We start from the raw sequence: 22,005 nt of genomic DNA on the forward strand, positions 1-22,005 counted from the left end.
GGGCCTTGTTTTGGTTCTCTCTCCTTGTGCTGTGGCCTGAACATTATTTCCAGACAGTAAGCTGGGATGGCTTAAGTTGTTTGTCCATCCAGGGATCTGTGGAATCCATTGGACAATATATGTGGAAGCCATTGTTTTGTTCAGTTTCTGTTTCAATTAGGAGAGTAAGTCTGATTATTCCAATTTGTCTGGAAGCAGAATCAGATTATATTTTGAACCTATATTGTCCCATACAGTAGCCATAATGTGCTGTGACAATTCTAAATACAGTTCTTTAGTTATACTTAGCTATATTTTAGGTGCTTGGTAGCCACATGTAGGTAACAACTACCGTATTGCATATGTAAAATATTTCCATCATTATGCATAAAACAGTTCTACTGGGACTTCCTTGGTGGTCCAGTGGTTAAGACACTGCACTTCCACTGCAGGGAGCACAGGTTCAGTCTCTGGTTGGGGAACTAAGATGCTGCATACTGTTGGTGGCCAAGAAATAGAAGGAAAAAAAAATAACCTTAAAATAATAAAAAAGTTCTACTGGACAGTGCTAATACAACTAAAGAAATTAGGTTTATTCCTGAAAGCTGTGGGAACATTGAAAGATATCTTCAATGTTTTCATCCCAAGTTTTGATTTTTAAAACATTGAGTCCTTAAAACATCATGAACAGATCACTAGAGCTCACCACTGTAGATTTAAAAAACAACTTTCCCAAATCAGTGTTAGTGAATTGGGTTCAAGCAGGTGTTTCACAGTATTCATATAGTAAAGTGAAGTGAAGTGAAAGTTGCTCAGTTGTGTCTGACTCTTTGCAATCCCATGGACTATATAGTCCATGGAATTCTCCAGGCCAGAATGCTGGAGTGGCTAGCCAATCCCTTCTCCAGGGGATCTTCCCAACCCAGAGATCGAACCTAGGTCTCCTGATTGGCAGGCTGATTCTTTACCACTGAGCCACCTGGGAAGACCTCATGTAGTAAAAGGTTTCCATTATTTACGAAAAGGGAAAATAACTATTTTTCTCCCTTTAAAATGAGGCAATTTGAGATGTCAGATGACTACTGGACCAAATTGTGTGCCATACTAGTGAATAATTTTTCCAAATCGTTCTGTTGTGAGGGTTTTAAATTGTTCTGTTACTTCAGTTCAGTTTAGTTGCTTGGTCATGTCTGACTCTCTGCGACCCCATAGACTGCAGCATGCCAGGTCTCCCTGCCCATCACTAACTCTTGGAGTTTACTCAAACTCATGTCCATTGAGTCGGTGATGCCATCCAGCCATCTCATCCTCTGTTATCCCCTTCTCCTCCTGTCTTCAATCTTTCCCAGCATCAGAGTCTTTTCCAGTGAGTCAGTTCTTTGCATGAGGTGGCCAAAGTATTGGGGAGTTTCAGCTTCAGCGTCAGTCCTTCCTTCAGGACTGATTTCCTTTAGGATGGACTGGTTGGATCTCCTTGCTGTCCAAGGGACTGTCAAGCGTCTTCTCCAACATCACAGTTCAAAAGCATCAATTCTTTGGTGCTCAGCTTTCTTTTTAGTCCAGCTCTTACATCCGTACATGACTACTGGAAAAACCATAGCCTTGACTAGATGGACCTTTGTTGGCAAAGTAATGTCTCTGCTTTTTAATATGCTGTCTAGGTTGGTCATTGTTTTTCTTCCCAGGAGCAAGCATCTTTTAATTTCATGGCTGCAGTCAATATCTGCAGTGATTTTGGAGCCCAAGAAAATAAAGTCTGTCACTGTTTTCACTGTTTCCCTGTCTATTTGCCATGAAGGGATGGGACCAGATGCCATGATCTTAGTTTTCTGACTGTTGAGTTTTAAGCCAACTTTTTCACTCTCCTCTTTCACTTTCATCAAGAGGCTCTTTAGTTCTTTGCTTTCTGCCATAAGGGTGGTGTCATCTGCCTATCTGAGGTTATTGATATTTCTCCTAACACTCTTGATTCCAGCTTGTGCTTCATCCAGCCCAGCATTTCTCATATTCTGCATATAAGTTAAATAAGTAGGATGACAATATACAGCTTTGACACACTCTTTTTCCCTGTTTGGAACCAGTCTGTTCCATGTCCAGTTGTCACTTTTGCTTCCTGACCTGCATACGGATTTCTCAAGAGGCAGGTCAGGTGGTCTGGTATTCCCATCTCTAAGAATTTTCCAGAGTTTGTTGTGCTCCACACAATCAAAGGCTTTGGCATCGTCAGTAAAGCAGAAGTAGATATTTTTCTGGAACTCTCTTGCTTTTTCGATGATCCAGTGGATGTTGGATATTCTACTACTTAGTCATGTGTTAATGTCTTATTTATTCTTAGTAATATTGTTTTTGGCCACCTCATGCGAAGAGTTGACTCATTAGAAAAGACTCTGATGCTGGGAGGGATGAGGGGCAGGAGGAGAAGGGGACGACTGAGGATGAGATGGCTGGATGGCATCACGGACTCGATGGACGTGAGTCTGAGTGGACTCCGGGAGATGGTGATGGACAGGGAGGCCTGGTGTGCTGCGATTCATGGGGTTGCAAAGAGTCGGACACGACTGAGCAACTGAACTGAAATGAATATTGTTTTAGTTTTTTTAGTTCTTTGTAAATCCACTCAATGGACCATTGGTTAGGGACAAGAAACATTAAGAAACTTAAGTTGCTACTGAAATACTAGGTAACAAGGAACACAAAAACACTGATGATTTTAAGTATCTGGCTCATGATTATTATTGCCCCCCTCTGTAAATTGTCTGTGTTCTGTTAATATCCTGTATATTAACAGATATAGGTAATTATCCAAAAAGAAATATTAGCAAGAAAAAATAGTGATATATACGTGTATATATTCTCAGTTGCTTTGGTTGTGTCCGACTCTTTGCAACCCCATGGACTGTAGCCCGCCAGGCTCCTCTGTCCAGGGGATTCTCCAGGTGAGAATACTGGAGTGGGTTGCCATTTCCTACTCCAGGATATATATATATTTGGCCTTTTATTTTTAGAGAATAAAGACTATGCTTGCTGTGTTACTTGAAGTGTTTGTGAATACCAAACACTTTATCATTTAGTAACAGAACACTAAAAGTTTTTCTAGTGAAAGATGAATTCCAAATACCAAGTCACATTTACGTTTTGTCCTTGTATAATGTATGAAATTTTAGCCTATTTTTTTTTAACATTTGTGAGTCTACAAACAAGTCATTTAAAAATAGATATTGGGGGGATGTCCCTGGCAGTCCAGTGATTAGGATGCTGTGCTTCTATTGGGCTTCCACTACAGGGTGCAGGTTGGGGAACTAAGAACCCACATGTTGTGTGGTATGGGCCAAAAATAAAAAAGATACATTGCCAAAATGCATTTTCTTACATAATTTAAATAAAGCAAGATGTAGTCCTTGTTAATGGGAAGTAAAAATTTGTATGCTTTATTAAAATGAACTCATAGTATAATCTTTGATAATACTCTGATTTTAAAATTTTCTTTTTTGAAACCATTTAATCACATTTCTTAACTGATTAGAAAATTGTCCAGGTTGAAAGATGGCATCAAGGCAAAAAAGGTAAAGTATCTTTAATCCTGGTTGTGGATCAGAATTTGTTAGGAAGCTTATTCAAAATACATATTCCTGGGCAGTTTTGGAGTCAATCTGGAGAAGGCCATCTACATAATTCTAATACTAATCTCTGAATAAGAGTACTGCTGTCTTTGAATTCTCCTTATGTGAGGTTTTATGGGTATACTTTAAAAAATATGTATGTGCCAATAAATTTAATTAATGCCGAATTAAGCAAGGGCTTCCCTGGTGGCTCAGTGGTAAAGAATCCACCTGCCAATGCAGGAGATGCAGAAGATGTGGGTTTGATTCTTGGGTTGGGAAGATCCATTTCTTAGGGAAGGAAATGGCAATCCACTCCAGTATTCTTGTCAGGGAAATCCCATGGATTTCCGAGAGGAGCTTGGCAGGCTACAGTCCATGGGGTCATAAAGAACTGGACGTGACTAAACAACAATATTAAGTGAGCAAGTTTCTTGACAGTTTTCAGTTTTAAGACACTACTGTAGATTTTGGGATACCTTTCCAGGAGGGTATTAAAGCAAACCTATTACTGCATTCTGGTATAATGAAACACCAGTTTGGGAAATTTGGATCTAGCTTTATATTGATTTATTCAGTTAATGTTTGGTTGTTCAGCTATGAATCAATTGTGCCTGATTAGCCTGCTTTATCTTACTGCTAGTAATTTAATGAGAGATCATCATGGCTTTGCTAAAATATGAAAATAACAGAATATTACAGAAGTGCTCTATAACCACAAAACACTCTATAAAAGTCTCCCCTACATAATTATAAGATAAATGGTGTCTGGCATTCTTTTAATTTCTTAACTAGAATGTGAAATGAAGTATGACTTGAGTTTATGACTATGCTGTGGTTTATATATCATCCCTTTAATAATTTATGGTGTTTGGTCTTTTAGTTTATAATGGTAGTTGACTGGGGAAGCCTACTTACCTTGTATCAACTACTAACATCACCAAGAGTATCAGGAAATATTTTTCATAGTTTTACATTGACTAAAGACATAAAAGTTAAAGAAGCTCTGAAGTTTTAATTATTCAGATGTTCAGTAAACAGGTTAGCTTGAGTAACATTCATACTTTTAAAATTGCAGTATTTAACAGTTGATTTGCATTTTTCATTACTCAGCAGACTAGTTGTAATCCTTTTTTCCAAAACTGGAAACAGATTTTGTGTCTTTTTTTTTTAACCACCCTCCCCCCACCACCACTCCCGTGGTGTACATGATTAGCTGTCACTGGTCTGTCAGTAAATTAGTGCTTAGTTATTTAAAGTGATGTAATGAACTTTAAAATAATTACTTGATCAAGCAGCCAAAATACATCTGTCTGTGTCACCATTTTTAGTGATTGATGTATATCTATCATCATACTCCCTGATTTTAAGATGCACCTTTTCTGTCATACTGTGAAATTACGGATATTTGTGCTAGATATTTTAAAGAAAAGTTTACAGGTCTGTAAAATCTAGATGATCAGGGGCTAATGGTGGTTTGGGACATAGCTGCTTGTATATTTAATTAATCAACTAATAATTTCCTTGAAATTTTAATTTATTTGGATTTGTTGACTTTTTGAGGCATGTATTTGCTTTTTTTTTTTTAATTTGCTTTTTGCTGCTGCTGCTACTAAGTCACTTCAGTCGTGTTCGACTCTGTGCGACCCCATAGACAGCAGCCTACCAGGCTCCTCTGTCCCTGGGATTCTCCAGGCAAGAACACTGGAGTGGGTTGCCATTTCCTTCTCCAATGCATGAAAGTGAAAAGTGAAAGGGAAGTCACTCAGTCATGTCTGACCCTTAGCGACCCCATGGACTACAGCCCACCAGACTCCTGCGTCCATGGGATTGTCCAGGCAAGAGTACTGGAATGGGGTGCCATTGCCTTCTCCGAATTTGCTTTTTAGTCAAAGAGAAATGGATGAGATTAGAGAACTCTCTTAAGACAGCTCCATTTTCATCTTGACTAAGCAGCTTTTTAGTTTACTACTAAAATAATTTTATGGAAAACTTTAAAGAAACATGTTTTAAGTGCTGCTTAGTTGAAAATTTAAAGAAGGAAAACAGACCTGGATAAGCAAGCTCTGCCAAGACGAAAATGGAGCTGTCTTAAGAGGGTTCTCTAATCTCATTCATTTCTCTTTGATTTGTGCTTATTATTCTTCATAGTAGCACTCAAGAATTTTGCCTAATGAAAAGATTTGTAAGAGGTTTAGACTTCAACATATGTTTGAAAAAGGTATATTGGGCACTGGTTTTATAAGACTAGTAACAAGTTTTAAAAACAATAGTTTAAATTGTCTAAAAATTAATTCATCTATGCTCATTTGCTAAGTGATACATAGGATCTTTTTATGGTATTGTAATTTTTGTTCTTAGTTGAATCCAGATTATTATTCCCATGTGTTATGTATCTAGGAGATCTCTTAATATTGTTTCAAAACATACTTTACGTCTTTAATTTTGGGGTGTAATTTTGGTGCTGTAATTCAGTGATGTAGAAAGATCCAAGTATTCTTTATTAAATGCACAGTGCTTGGCACAGAGCTGGGCCTTAGAAGTTACTGTTTAAGTGATTAAGGAAAGAGGAATGTTTTTTTAATTGAAGATAACCTAAACAATTAATTCTTCATTTGGAAGAGGTGAAGAATGGGGATACTTAGATCAGTAGGTTGAATTATGCAAAGATTATTGACCTTTGATTGATTATGCAAAGGTTATTGACATCAGTAGGAGAAGTATATTTTCCCAGTCTTTTTTTTTTTTTTTTTCTCTTCAGCTGAGACAGTAAAAGAGATGAATTATTTTATACAAGTTACATCTAGCCACAACTAAGTACAGAACTAGTCCAGAATGTCTCAGGTCCAGGGCAAAGGACCCAAAGGGACTGCTTTGTTACGAGCAAGGTGGGTCTCTGAAAGATGCTCTAGGCGATTAGAATGGCCATAGTGTTCCGGATACATCGAGACAAGTTCTAGATAGTAGGCATATGCAGTCCAACAGTTTATACGAGTGTCCTTGGCCCATTGTTTCCCTTGTTTTTTGCTTCTGTGGGTGTACAAGTTCAATTGGCCTCTGCCTCATCTTTCTTTTGCGCATTTCTTCTTCCTCCACTTAACTTGCATGGTGTGGAAGTTTCTCAGGATGATGCTAAGACTGAGAACTCTCCGAGTCTTTATATGTGCCTTGATACTGCTGTTGGAGATTGAATCTAGGCTGAATGGATGTAACTCAAAAGTCAGCATAGTTATTCTCACACCATAGGAAGAATAGGGTGTTTGTATATACTGGGGTCCATTAGCATCAATTTAATGCTACTACTAGCTTTACTTTTATGGATGAATTATAATACTTAAGAAAGTGACATTGCTTATAAAACCCAGCTCATCCTAATCATAAGAGTTTAATATGTATTTACTTATTTTATATACTTAGTGTTATGTACATAGAACATTTAATATGTATACACATAGTCTTTAGTTAAGATTTCTCATGCTGTAAATTCATAGACTGATACGTAGTCTGGGGTTTTTGTGTTGGGGTGTCTTCACAGAGGAGATAATACAATGCTTTATATTATCATGTATGTTCACTTAAAACATTTAAGATTAACTTTAAAAATAGAGCTTGGTGTATAAGAGAATCCAGGCAGGACTCTTGTAGCTCCAGTTTCTATGCAGTAAAGATTTCCTCACCCTCACAAAACTATTATTGGTCATCCATTCTCCTCTTTGTTTCACTCTTCCTGCCTCTTTCACTGTTCTTAACTGCCAGTACCTGTTCCTGTCTTGTATCTCATTCCCTCAAAAGGTTTTATATCTTGTGGTTGTTGATTCTGCTATGGCCCAATTTCAGTAATTACTCTTTTTGATAAGTGAAAACAAAAATTGTCTCGGTGGATGCTATGGATTTAATAGCAGGTGTATGGATGCTACCTGTTAAGTAGAAAGAATACTAAGATTGGGAATCAATAGACTAAGCTTCTATTTCTCTTTGCTAGTAACTAGCTATGTAATTGTATAGAAGTCCATCTTGGTTAAAATGAGACTGTGGAACAAGTTGATTTCCAAGGTCATTCCCAACTCTAATGTGCTTTTTATGATTCATTCATTGAACATTTGTTAGGTGCTGGCTTATGTGCCAACACTGGCTTAAAGATACAGAGATAAATAAGTTTCTGGCCTTGAGTGAGTGAGACCTAGTGAATGGTGACAGTATAATGTGATAAGTGCTATATAATAGGATGTGCAAACTCCTTTTTGAATAAACTGAGGGGCAGCAATTAAGGAAAGCTTCCTCTTGGAGGTCATAATCGAATCATTTCTTAAAGAGTAAACAGTTTACCATGCAAGGAATGAAGAAGGTCTTTATAGGAAGAGCAAATCACAGAGGAATGAGTAAGCAAGCATTGCTTGTTTTGAAATGGCCAGGTGAGAATAGAATATGGAGTTTGTGGAGAAAGCTTAATGGTACAAAATTTTTTGGAAAAAGGTGAGTAGGGGCTAGATTCTGAAAGGCCATATGTCATTCCAAAGACTTTGGGTTTTAAAGGTTGCTTGAAGGTGTTTTCAGTTGTTCCTTTGTAAAGTATTTTGTAAAGAAGAAAGATCATCAGATTTGTGTTTAGAAACATCACTTGCTGGTAGTATGAAAAATGGACTGATGGAAGCAGGTGAAGTTAAGTCAGGAAGATATGTTATAGAGAACCCTTGCAGTATTCAGGATGAGAAATGATGAAGGTCCAACTAAGGCAGTATATTGTTTGGAGTGGGTGTGGGTAGGATGGGCAGTGGGGAGAGAGGGAGGATATTTAAATATGTAAAGCTGGTAAGTTTGAAATCATGAAAAAATTGGGGCAAGTGAAAATATGCAAGCTTTCATTGAGTTTTATTTTGAAACTTTTATAGAAAATTTCATTATACAAAATAGAACTCTAATATCTCTATCTTTTCAACAGTGGTATTCAAATGTAAAACTTCTGATACACTATAGATCTTGCCGTAGAATCTTAGCATCATTGGAGGATCAATTTTGGATCAATTTTGGAGTTAGATCTTAGATATTTAGTCACTTTATAACTTTAAGAAATGGGCTAGTCATTTTTAAAGGCAGAAATCATAAATTTTTTTTAAACTCAAAATTCATCAGATTGGGACAGCTAAAATTACTAATTGTAGTGGTTGTCACGTATACACTACCCAAATCCCCATTTTAAGACTGAAGGATTTCATTTTCTTAGTTACTGGGAGTGTTACTGGAGTTGTCAGACCTCCCTGGGAATTGCTGCTGGCTGAAGAGAGACACTCACCCACACTCACCTTCCCTTCCTTGGAGTATCTTACATCCAAAGACAGTATCTTGCCAGGACAACCTCGAAGAGCCATCTCAGCTTGAGAGCTGTGGGGTCAGTCTGAGGCCTTTGCTGTGATAGATCCTGGCCTAATTTGTTCTTCTGCCCTTTCCTTCCTTGCCTGATAAAGTTTCCACACTCTAACATCTCACCCAAGAGTTTGAGTGCCTAGGAACTCGATTTCCAACACTGATGAACTTTGAAGGATTAAACATCTGTCGGTTTTTCATGTTTATGAGAAATATTCAGGTAAATGTTGTCACATAATAATGTAATGAAAGGATGGAAAAAAATTATTAATTTGTGTGTGTGTGTTAGTTGCTCAGTTGTGTCCAACTCTTTGTGACCCCATGGGCTATAGCCTGCCAGGCTCCTCTGTTTGTAGAATTCTCCAGGCAAGAATACTGGAGTGGGTTGCCATTCCCTTTCCAGAGGATCTTCCCGACCCAGGGATTGAACATGGCATTGCAGGCAGATTCTTTACCATCTGAGCCACCAGAAAAAAAAATTCATTATTAGAACATGTTTTGGGATGGAACAAAAAGGAAAGTAACTTTTATAGTATGGTACACTTTTACCAGTGGTATTCTGAAGTGAATTAATTACCACTGGGTTTGTTCAAACTTGGTATCACTTATGAATTTAGAAGAGTTTGCCAAGACTGATCATACCTTGCTTGCTTATACTAAGATGTTGTGCCTGTTCCTTGTACAGAGAAAGGGGCAAGCTGATTTGAGACCTAGTTGTATATAGTTTGCTATATTTATTTTGGTGCTGTGGGCCTTTTTCTCAAACTTAGGCTGCTTTGTTACTCTTGATGCTGGCAGTGGTTCTTGGTAGAGGTAGGGCATGGCAACAGATCTTAGCTTTGGTATATTAATATTGCAAAAGTAGTGATTTGAATGATCTGTGTTAAATCTGTTTAATAAAAGGAACATTTTATGACTACCTCAAAAGCCATAAATATGTTTACTGAGAAAATACAACTTCTGAAATTTTTTTTAATGCCAGAATTAAAGCCCTCTTCTAGGTTTTTAAAATGTTTTCCCTTAAGTTAAACCTAAATTTGGTTTACATTTTATTTATTACATTTATTTAAATAATTAATTTTGTTAGATGTGGTAATAACATTCTGATTACTTAAGGAAATGTACTTTGTAGTGATTTATACTGTTACATAGAGATGAGGCTTGCTGAAATTTGCTTTGAAATACTTAAAGATCAAAAGATGTAGATGAACCAAATGTGGTATAATCTAGATAATTATTGGATCTGTGTGGTAGGTATTTGAAGGCTAATTTTACTACTTTCTGCCTTTGGAACTACTATAATAAAGAGTTTCACAAATTTAAAAGCATTAAAAAATTCTGGTATTGAATATCTTAGTAAATTACCTGCCAGTAGTTATGTATTCTCAGAAATTCCCAGAAGGGCTATTATGGTAATCTAAAACTAAATCTTAAGTCTCAGATTGCAAATGTCTTACTTGAGGATGGGAAAAGTTAAGGAGAGGGAGAGTAAAAAAGGAATTAGTTACTTTCATTACCGTGAGGAATAAAAATGAAATTTAATCTTTATCATTTTTAGGGTCAGTGTAGCATCATTTAGTATTAGGGCACGTGATATCATTTAGTTACAGGACAACTTACATTATGTAAAGGAAGGTAATTCCTATGATATATTGCTGATTAAGAATTCAGGTCAGTGCAGTGAGAAAACCTTTTGTCATGAACAATCAGTTTTTAAGGTCTGAAGATGTGTATTTTTGAGCAAGTCTTTTTGTGCATGAGTATGAAACTGGATGTAAGCTAAGCAAGTTAAACCTCTTGCCATATACTTCCCAGTTTTTATGGTACGTCTACCAGTAAGTGACATACTTCCTCTTAATGCAAATTGCCCCTCCATTTTACTTTCTAGGGCAAGATGTATTTTTACCATTTAAAAAGTGTTATTTGATATTTCTTAATTTTGCAGGGAGGAGTTTCCTTAGGGATATATAGTAAGTATATGGTTAACATTTGGTTCTAGGAAGCCCTTGAACTTTTTCTTCCTTCCTTGTAACATTGGAGCTGCCTTCCTCGTGAAGTGTAAAGAGAACCCTCTGGGAAGCTTTTGAGTATTAGGATACTTAACTAAGTGCGTGAAACAAGTTTGCCAATAGGCATCTTCAATAGTAGATTAAAATTTCAAATATCTTCGTTGAGGAATGGTTGGGCAATCCAATAGGTAATATGTGTCTACATGGCGGAAGTTCTTAAGAACTCATTGGTGGTAGAATTATGAATTAATAAATGATAGTTTTTGTGTTTTCTAGCCCGTTTTCAGTTCTCAGGATTAGGCATAGTCTAAAACCTCATCAAAGAACACAAACGATGTGTAGAGGGTAAGTCCTTTAAAGGTGATGGGTAGCTCATGATTAACATGACTGGTGAAAAGAAAATCAGTGATGGAATGAGGGCAAGAGATAATCCTTACTTTTCACTTAGCTTGTACCATTTGCAAATCATTGCTGAGTTGCTAAGTTGTGTCCGACTCTTGTGACCTCATAGACTGTAGCCTGCAGGCTTCTCTGTCCATGGATTTTTCAGGCAGGAATACTGAAGTGGGTTGCCATTTCCTTTTCCAGGGGATCATTCCAACCCAGGGATTGAACCTGCATCTCCTGCATTAGCAGGTGGATTCTTTACCTCTGACCCACCGGGGGAGCCCTTAAAATGATACTCAAATTATGTCATTCTTCATTAGTTATATTATTCCTATAAAGTGAAATTTCTCATCTATGGTTTGGTTATTTAATGGTTTAGCACATATATAGGTAAGTCAGAATAAACACTTGCTTCTTGCTCTTTGTTGTTGCTGTTGTTTAACCCCCTTCTCTAGGGGATCTTCCTGACTCAGGGATCGAACCTGAGTCTCCTGTATTGCAGACGGATTCTTGTACTGTGGAGCCGCTGGGGAAGCTCTTTCTTTTTATTTACCAGTTTCCAAACTTAATGAGCAGGTTCACTAGCATCCTGAAACTGGTTTTCTCCCTTTTTAAAAAAATGAACTCTAAGGATCTGAACTTTTTTAGGTGTGCTTTTATATTCCATTGCATTTATGCATGCTCAGATTTTCTCATCTTTGGTCACTGGAAGTCTCTTCAGGTTTGGTCCTGAGTCTCTTTAAACATTATCCTGATCTTTGATAGTTTCCTTGTGAAATTCCTAGCATAAGGTAATCAAAGTTTACCTCTTCTAATTTATGTCACAGATTTAGAAGCCAACATTTGCCCTGATCCCTTTGAACAGAAAGTTGTTTTTCAGCATCATTAGTTCATTGCTGCTGTGGTTGGTTCCTGTTTCCATGCCTTTTCAGTGTATAGTGCTAGGAAATATGTATGTCTGAGATAAAAACTTAAGTTCATATTGATAAATCCAATTGAAATTCAGGACTACCGAATTTTTAATTTTAACTTTCATATCTTATGACATTTTCCTCCTTCTTACTAAAAAAAATCAGGATTTTCAAGGACGTCAACATTTACTTTATCCCACAATTAGACACTATCATTTTATGGTAACTATCAACACTACCAGCAACAAATATAATTTCTGAAAACAAAACAAGGATATAAGGATTAGAGTCAATTTTGTGTTTTAAAGTTTAATATTTGAAATGGTTAACTGAAATGGTTATACCATCAATTTGATAAATTACAGTTACTTGTTTTGCTTTTGATTTATAAGTTTCCTTTAAATTTATATAATTATGTAAAATATTTACATGATTTGCAAGTTAAAAGTTACAAAACAGTTTAAACCCAGAATGCTGCTGCTGCTAAGTCACTTCAGCAGGCTCCCCCGTAGACTAGTGCTGTCCCAGGTCATTTCACTTTGTTCAGTCTCCCCTTCTCAAGAGGGTAACATATTTTATTTTTTAGCTTTACGCTTTATCCTTTTAAGTGTGTACACATCTCTCTCTATTCATATTTTCTATACTTTTCCTTAGATTAAGTCAAGGGTACCTTAAAGGATTCCTGCTTTGGATGGAAAGCAGGTTGAACTCTGTAACTACAGAGGCCTTGCCTTAAGGTGTTTTTATTTATTTTTTAAAGTGCTGTTGCAGCCATCACCACGAAATGATGTTAGAACATTTTAATCACCCCAAAAGTTCCATTGAGCCTACTTAAAATTAACTCCTGCTTCTGCCCCTAGACCCGGGCAACCACTATTTCTGCTTTCCTGTCATTTCTAGACATTTTATATAATTGTTGTGCTTAGTTGCTCAGTCATGTCTGACTCTTTGCAACCCTTTGGACTGTAGCCCGCCAGGCTCCTCTGTCTGTGGGGTTTTCCAGGCACGAATACTGGAGTGGGTTACTATTTCCTTCTCCAGGGGAATCTTCCTGACCCGGGGATCGAAGCAGCATCTCTTGTGTCTCCTGCATTGCAGGCAGATTCTTTACCTTCTGAGCCATCAGGGGAGCCCTTTGGGTCTTCAGGGAAGCCATTATATAAATGGGATAATACAACAATGTATGCTTTTGCATCTGCCTTCTTTCACTTAACGTAATATTTCTGAAGTTCATCATGATGTGGCATGTACCAATAGTTCTCATAAATGATAAGCATTATTCTTTTGTATGAATATATCACATTTTGTTTTTTCTGTAGTTGATGGACACTTGGATTGTTTTTGTCTATTATGAATAATGGGCTTTCCTGATAGCTCAGTTGGTAAAAAATCTACCTGCGATGCAGGAGACCCCGGTTTGATTCCTGGGTTGGGAAGATCCCCTGGAGAAGGGATAGGTTACCCACTCCAGTATTCTTGGGTTTTCCTTGTGACTTAGCTGGTAAAGAATCTGCCTGCAGTGTGGGAGACCTGGGTTCAATCCTATTCACAAACATCTCTTTATATGGATGTATGTCATTTGTTTTTGAGTAGGCTCCTAGGAGTAAAATTGCTGCTTTATAAGTGTATGTTTAACTTTTAAAGAAACTACCAGACTGTTTCCCAGTGTGATTTATCATTTTATATTCTTACCATTGATACAGAAGGGTTCTGATTTCTTCACATTTTGGTCATCTCTTGATATTATCTGTCATTTTGAGTTTATCCATACTAGTAGGAGTATGTCACAGTTTTAATAATATATTTGGCATATTTTTATATGCTTATTAAATATTCATGTTTTATTTAGTGAGATGTTTATTCAGATTTTGTTTGATTTTTAAATTGAATTGTCTTATTGATGTATATGAAGTCTTTAAAATATGTTATAAGTTCTTTATCAAATGTATGGTTTGCAAATATTTTTTTCTCATCTGTGGATTATCTTCTTGTTTTCTTAATAGTGACTTCTGAAGCACAAGTATTTTTAGTTTTTGAATATGTGTTCAAAAACTGTTCACAGTTCACAGTTTTTCTTTTTGTGCATTTGATGACACATCTGACACTGCCCAACCCAAAGTCACAGTTTTTTTTCCCTCCATTTTCTTCTGCTTCTGACATTCAGCATAGATTTATGTCTGTGAACTACTTCTAAGTTAGTATTTGTGTCCTGAATGAACCCTCTTCCATCTTAGTGGCTTCCTATTCTAACAGGGTAAACACTGATGGAGCTGGGTGGTTGGGGAGCCCCAGAGCAGAACCCCACAGATCCCCACTGTCCTCACCTGAGATTTAGCAGGTTCACACATAAATGCTTCTCAGATGGTTTTAGGTCTTTGGTTGTGAAAATGACTCTTTGTCAAAAATTTTCAGGTTTATAGTTGCTTTTAAGGGAGAGGGTTTGCTGATTTCACCATCTATAACCAGAAGTACCTTCTGTCTCAATCTTCAATTATATAATGTTTATGAGAAAACAAATGCTGCTTTGAGTTCATTATTATTTGTCCTGAATTGGAAACCAGTGAACAGTTGTTTCTTTGGGGACTAAGGGTAGAGATAGGGACTGAATCTAGTTGTTTTCCCCTTTCTGATTCATTTTGTATAGGTCATTTATAATTTAGGAGTTATATCAAGTTGAGTAATCACTTTCACTTGCCCCCCCCCTTTCACTTTTATATTATATTGCTGTACTTGGGATACTTGACCATGGTCATTCTCTATTCTGACAGAAAATTTTGAGCCCAATATTAAATTCTTTTATTTTTTTAAGCTATATTTAAATGTAGTTCTTTTTTGTTGTTATTTTGATCTTCTGTAAAAGGATTTAGTAGTATTTCCTTTTTTTAAATAAATGAATATAGTTCTTTTTCATCGTAACTATATTCTAGTCATCTTTTTTCTAGTTTATGATTAGTATATACAGTAACATGGTTTGCAGTTATACTTTTCTCGTGAAGACACTTGTACTGATGAATAGTGAATACCCTCAAACAATGTCTGATGAGGCAAGGACTAACCTTTTTTGGGGGCTTTGTTTATCTATCCACAAGGCCTCAAAAAATTTCCAGGAAATAATTGGCTTGTCATTACCTAACTGAATCTTTCGGATAAAACAAAACATTCAGTTTAAGGAAGAGAAATGAGTAAGAATAAGAATAGGGATTAACTCTTGCTCTTATCTTTTTCCGTGTCTAGACAATTGTTGCAGTAGGTCCAGGTCCCAAGGGTTATAAGCCTGGTTTGTACTTTTAGTGACTGATCTCCACCTCTTTATAGCCTTTGGAGAAGAGAGTAAGAAAGTGAACCAGAATATACCATTTTGGGGGAGAAACAGACAGAGGAGGTGCCGGGGTCCAGCCCCGGTGGATCCAGGGAATTCGAAGGGTGGACGGCGTTGGCGTGGAAAGACTTGTTTATTTATTAATATAAGATTAGATTAAGAAACTATAGTGCAGTAGGAAGATTAAGTGGAGAAAGAGGGGTGAATAGCTTGGTTTACGCGGAAGACCAATAAAATTCCAGACAAGGAATTTGCACCATCTACGTTGGGCCACCGGCGCCCGCTTGAATATCTAAGGGTGCCTCGCCTTAAGCTCCCTTTCGCGCGGGTCTTAACAACCACGGCAAGTAAGTAGACCTGGCGAGCCTCTGCGCCCCAGATGGAAATTCAGCCTGAAATTAAAGAGCAGAGAGAGGGAAAGGGAGAGAAAATGAGAGAGACAGACACGGGGGGAGCCAGATTCCCCAGAAACCAGGCCGAGAGACTAGTTCAAGAAACTGGTCCGAGAAGCTGGTCCGGTCCTTTATTGTTCAGAAGGCCTTTTATACTTTTGATAAAACATGCAGATCAATGGACAACACAAAATTATGTAGCGTTCGCAGCCCAGACTCTTTCTATACATCATTTTGTATACAAAGGTCTCAGGTGATTTACATTATCTTCTGGCCAAGAGGCTTGTTAACACTTTATGGCTCTCTTCCTTAATGAATGTTAATTTTGTTTCTCCTGAAGTGTTTTTCTTTAATCTACATCTCCTTAAAGCGCTAAAGTTACATCTCTATAGAACAAAGGCGCAGTGGGTTATAACAAAGAAGGTACTTAACTCAAAGATCTAATGTTGCTAATACCAGGTCTACTACTTGTTTTTCTATATACCAACTATATCTAAAAACAAAGGATATGAAAATTTGGCAGCAAGCATTGACTCAACAAATGAAACTTTTAATCAGTCCTATTCTAAAGATTTTGACTCTTCGGAAGCCCCTACATTCCTAGGATGTTTTAAGCTTCCTGTGCCTCCTGCGGTCAGGAGGCCTCAAACAATCACATGCCCAGCTGTACAAGTCCTGCAGGCAGGCTAGAAAGCCATCAGAGGGGTTTTTGGATTGAAACACTCATTCAAATGCAGAAGACTAAAGCCCTGAATTGACTTTTTCCAGAGAATGTTAGAAGAGTGGAAAAGCAGAGCACAAAAGCCGGCAGATTTTTGTTGGGGTACATGCTTAGGAATTTCCAGAGGGGTCCCTGAAGTCTGAGCACGCCTTGCGTATGTCAGCTTCCTTCCTCATGACCTTGTCACGGGCGGGATTCCTCACACTGGCTTCCGGCAGAGGAGGATTGTTTGAAATAAAGAAATGGGGAATGTAGCATGGAAATGAAGTGAGCTATTGAGTATTTTTCTGTTTCCTGTAAGATACGCTTTTTGTATTGTTTTGTTATCTGGTCTGGTGAGTTTAATCCATTTTAATTTTAATAGATTACTTATAATCTCAACTTCAGTATATGAAATTATAAATTTATTTTACTAAAATTTTTGCTTTCCTCCTTTTTCCCTCTTAGGACATTTGCTACAAGATCCTATTGCACCCACCAACTCAACCTGCCAACACTATGTCTGCAAAAGTTGTAAAGGCAAGAAAATGATGATGAAACCTTCATGTAGCTGGTGCAAAGACTATGAGCAGTTTGAGGAAAACAAGCAGTTAAGCATCCTAGTGAACTGCTACAAAAAACTATGTGAATATATAACACAGACTGCATTGGCACGGGATATAATAGAAGCAGTCGACTGTTCTTCTGATATTTTGGCTTTGCTTAATGATGGATCCTTGTTTGGTGAGGAGACGGAAAAACCCTCAGATTCATCCTTTACTTTGTGTTTGACACATTCCCCCTTACCTTCAACCTCAGAACCCACAACTGATCCTCAAGCTAGTTTATCTCCAATATCTGAAAGTACCCTCAGCATTGCTATTGGCAGTTCTGTTATCAATGGTTTGCCTACTTACAATGGGCTTTCAATAGATAGATTTGGTATAAATATTCCTTCACCTGAACATTCAAATACGATTGATGTATGTAACACTGTTGACATAAAAACTGAAGATCTATCTGACAGTTTGCCACCTGTCTGTGACACGGTAGCCTCTGACTTATGTTCCACAGGCATTGATATTTGCAGTTTCAGTGAAGATATAAAACCTGGTGACTCTCTGTTACTGAGTGTTGAGGAAGTACTCCGCAGCTTAGAAACTGTTTCAAACACAGAAGTTTGTTGCCCTAATTTGCAGCCCAACTTGGAAGCCACTGTATCCAATGGACCGTTTCTGCAGCTTTCTTCCCAATCTCTTAGCCATAATGTTTTTATGTCCACCAGTCCTGCACTTCATGGGTTATCGTGTACAGCAGCAACTCCGAAGGTAGCAAAACTGAATAGAAAACGATCCAGGTCAGAAAGCGACAGTGAGAAAGTTCAACCACTTCCAATTTCTACCATTATCCGAGGCCCGACATTGGGGGCATCTGCTCCTGTGACAGTGAAACGGGAGAGCAAAATTTCTCTTCAGCCTATAGCAACTGTTCCCAATGGAGGCACAACACCCAAAATCAGCAAAACTGTGCTTTTATCTACTAAAAGCATGAAAAAGAGTCATGAACATGGATCCAAGAAATCTCACTCTAAAACCAAGCCAGGTATTCTTAAAAAAGACAAAACAGTAAAGGAAAAGATTCCCAGTCATCATTTTATGCCAGGAAGTCCTACCAAGACTGTGTATAAAAAGCCCCAGGAAAAGAAAGGGTGTAAATGTGGGCGTGCTACTCAAAATCCAAGTGTTCTTACATGCCGCGGCCAACGCTGCCCTTGCTACTCTAACCGCAAAGCCTGCTTAGATTGTATATGTCGTGGCTGCCAAAACTCCTATATGGCCAATGGGGAGAAGAAGCTGGAGGCATTTGCTGTGCCAGAAAAGGCTTTGGAGCAGACCAGGCTCACTTTGGGCATTAATGTGACTAGCATTGCTGTGCGCAATGCTAGTACCAGCACCAGTGTAATTAATGTCACAGGGTCCCCAGTAACGACGTTTTTAGCTGCCAGTACACATGATGATAAAAGTTTGGATGAAGCTATAGACATGAGATTCGACTGTTAAATCAGTGGGTCTTTAAACCTACCTCTGGTAGGAAAATAGCTACAGTTTTACGGCAGCTATGGTTTTGTTGGTTTAACTTGCCGGAGCTCCTGCATATAGATCACTTGTATCAAGTGTTTTCATTGCTAAGTTATATGTGTTAGTGTCGGGGAAATAGTTTGCAGATAATGGAGGAGTAACCCTACAACTATATGTCCTTAGTTCTTACAGAACCTCATAGTTTGAGAACAAATGCTGATGCAACTGATTTATACAAAATGAACTTTGGCAAGGAAAATAACATTAACCTCATTGTTTATGGTCATGCTTTGTGCATAATCAAAGTTTATGATTAAATGTAAGGAAGTGGTATCTAGTCAGTCCATAAGGATTGTGCTCTTATTTTGTGGAAAAGTAGCCATTAGTTTGTTCAGGAGACTCAGTGCTACATTCAGATGCCATTGATGTTTCTCCTGTTGAAAAGCTGATGTGTCCAGCTCAACCTTTGTACTGACATAATACCATTTCTGATCATGAAAATTGGCTACTGGTGTATGTAGCAGTTTTTAAATCAGCAGTATTATGAAAGAAAATTTGCCCCTCATTAGAATGTTGAAAAAAATCTGTCTTTTAAAAGTGAACAAACTGAAATTCTGTCAGACTGTGGATGTTTAGCTGTTCATGCCACAAAACTCTGCTGAGTTGAATCCCATTTTTAGTTAAGTCTGACTCATTTCTAGGGGAAAAACTCTAAATCTTTCCTTCACTTTGAGCAATGTTCTGATTAGATAAATGAAGTGGAGAAGAGTAGTTTTAATCTAAAGGTAATTGAATTTAGACTATACTATGTGACAGAATTTTAAAAAATTATACAAATGTTTTATTTAGAAATTGGGATTTACTTAAAATAATTTTGGAATAATGCTCCAAAACTTACTTACTCAGATTTATGCATTATACCTATTGCCACTGGCCACTTCAAAGTGATTTTTTGTTTCCTCTAATAGTTTGCCGCAGACTTTAGTTTGGAGATGCTTTTTCCTTTTTTTTTTTTTTTTAATAGGGTGCTATTCATTGTGGAGACTTCTTTATAGAGGCCTAATAAAAATGCCTTTTTATGAAGCCTGTTCATTTAGGTAGGTTTGAAGCTAGTTGGATTTTCTTTAGAATACTCTTTTGCATGTAAAGCACAAACTGTGTTTCAGTTTAAATCTTTGTCTTCCCTGTAATTTTTATGGGGGAGATAAATGAGTCACAAACATTCTGTTGAAGGGAAATCTAGTCAGTTGCTTGAAAGAGCACACACAGCCCAAATAAAACAAGGACTGACTAGGTTGTAAAGAAATGACTTTATGATTTAAAAGAAGAGTTGCTGCTTTGACAGTGCTTATTTAAAGAAAAATACTGCTGGAAAAATTTCAGTTTCTACTACGTTCACCATCTTTTCTGAGATCTGACATATGCTGAAGTTATGTTTTGATTTGGCACACAGCATGTTCAATGATGGTTACTCACCTAGTACAAGACATGGAGAAGAAACTTTTGGACACAGAGCAGATGACACCTCCTTCTGTTTTGTAGTGTATCCTGGTGTCATTTTCTGTGAATGTGGTCAGGTAGAGTTGTTTTTGTTGTTGTTGGGCTTTTTTTTTTTTTTTTTTTTTGTCTCTTTTGGTGGGGTGGGGGTGGGCTAAAGCCATAGGAAGAAAAATGTGATGTATGTGTCCAGTATGTACTATTTTGTTTTTGTTTTGCAAGAAGAGTTGAACTATTTTTGATAACAAGAGTAAATGGTGGAAAATGCTTCTTAGTTGTCTTGTCTTTATTTGCTTTCCAAGTTTTGGAATTTTATTTAATTCCTCTGAGTGTTAGCAGTGTCTTATGAAACATGTATTTGCCTAAAGTTTGTAACAGTTTTACGTTGGACGCAGATGCCCTGCTATATAAACTTGTAAATCTGTTCTTTATTCACTAATGATCACTGCAAAAATGACTAGAAATAATGAGATTGTACACATGGATGATTAGAATATATTTTGCAAATCTCCCAAACTTTCCTAATATTATGATCTTAAATATTCCTTGAGTACTTTATTGCTTCCCAAGTTTGATAATCTTAGTTTCGTGTTTTTTGATGCATGGGAGGTTGGCAATATAGACAAAGTGAAAATCATTAGTATGTGAGGGCCTTGATTGTTATGTAATATTGCCAATGATGAATTCAGGTTGTTTTTAGCACAAGTTTCTCTTTTTTATTCTGGTATTCTCACTGCCACACTTTTGGAAACCTGTATTACACCTTAAATCTATCAATAAATGTTAGTTTTCTAATTCTATGTTGTAGAATACTGAGGAATTTGGGATAGCATGCTTTGAATGGCCTGTATTATGTACATTTGGGGAAGAGTAATTACTGTGCCTTGATTTTTATGTTGTTTTTCTTTATATGGTGAATTACTTTTAGGAATGCTGACCAATGGCTAATGATGGATAATTGAGGAATTATTACTGAAGTAACTGGATTTACTTCAATAGGATTTAAAACCATCAAAACAGTAACAGCATTTAATATGACTCATCTTCATTTTTTTTTGATTCCTTGTAATTACCATAAGTGATCCAATAATCTTTCATCATTAGGCAGCAGAAGTTTTACAGCTGACAGTTACAGAACTAATCGTTTTGATTAGTTTCCATAGGTCTACACCTTTAAACAGAGATGCAGTACAGTTCTAGGATACAGAATTTCTTCACTGTTCTTAGTTTTCTCAAAACAATTTGATGGTGACTAAAGCAAAGTAAAAGTTTCATAACATGAAAAATAAAATTTTCCCTGTATTATAGGCAAAAAATATAAAATGTTTTAGAAAATACTAAGTTCACAGTTTAGAATTGGAATCTAAAGTGTGGATGGTATTTTTTTCTCCCTCTTTGTTAAAAAAAATTCAGGTATCCAAATAACAATTACTCATTCTTTAAACAATATATAAGGCTAAGTTCTCCTTTGATCTTGTGAACTTCTCATTCCCAAACCCAAATTCCCATCCCCAGAGGAAATGACTTCTTAGTATGAGGTGTTATCTTTCCGTATCTTTCTTTATAAAGTTTTCCCAGAGGTTCAAAGAGTTACTTTCTTTGAAACTCAAGCTTGTTTATAATGCTGCTCTTTTCAAACATAAAAATGAGTTGCAAGTGTCATTAAAACCAAAAGTGTGTATTTGACAACTTTATTTAGTTTTGCAAAAAGGGAAAAACTTTAAATCATGCAGGCTTCTCCACCCAAACACACCATAACATTTCCAAAGTTGA

The 22,005-nt window shown here is 37.0% G+C and overlaps 1 protein-coding gene across 1 annotated transcript in view; it reads left to right on the forward strand.

The window, feature by feature from the left end:
* MSL2 (MSL complex subunit 2) overlaps positions 1-20,324 on the forward strand; it is a 32,178-nt gene extending 11,854 nt beyond the window's left edge. The window contains exon 2 of the mRNA XM_068973243.1: positions 17,126-20,324. Coding sequence (XP_068829344.1) covers positions 17,126-18,717 — 1,592 coding nt within the window. The 3' untranslated portion in view covers positions 18,718-20,324. The remainder of the gene's footprint in view (positions 1-17,125) is intronic.
* Positions 20,325-22,005: the final 1,681 nt, after the last annotated feature.

The sequence above is a fragment of the Capricornis sumatraensis genome, chromosome 1 (genome assembly GCF_032405125.1).
Source record: "Capricornis sumatraensis isolate serow.1 chromosome 1, serow.2, whole genome shotgun sequence".
NCBI lineage: Eukaryota > Metazoa > Chordata > Mammalia > Artiodactyla > Bovidae > Capricornis > Capricornis sumatraensis.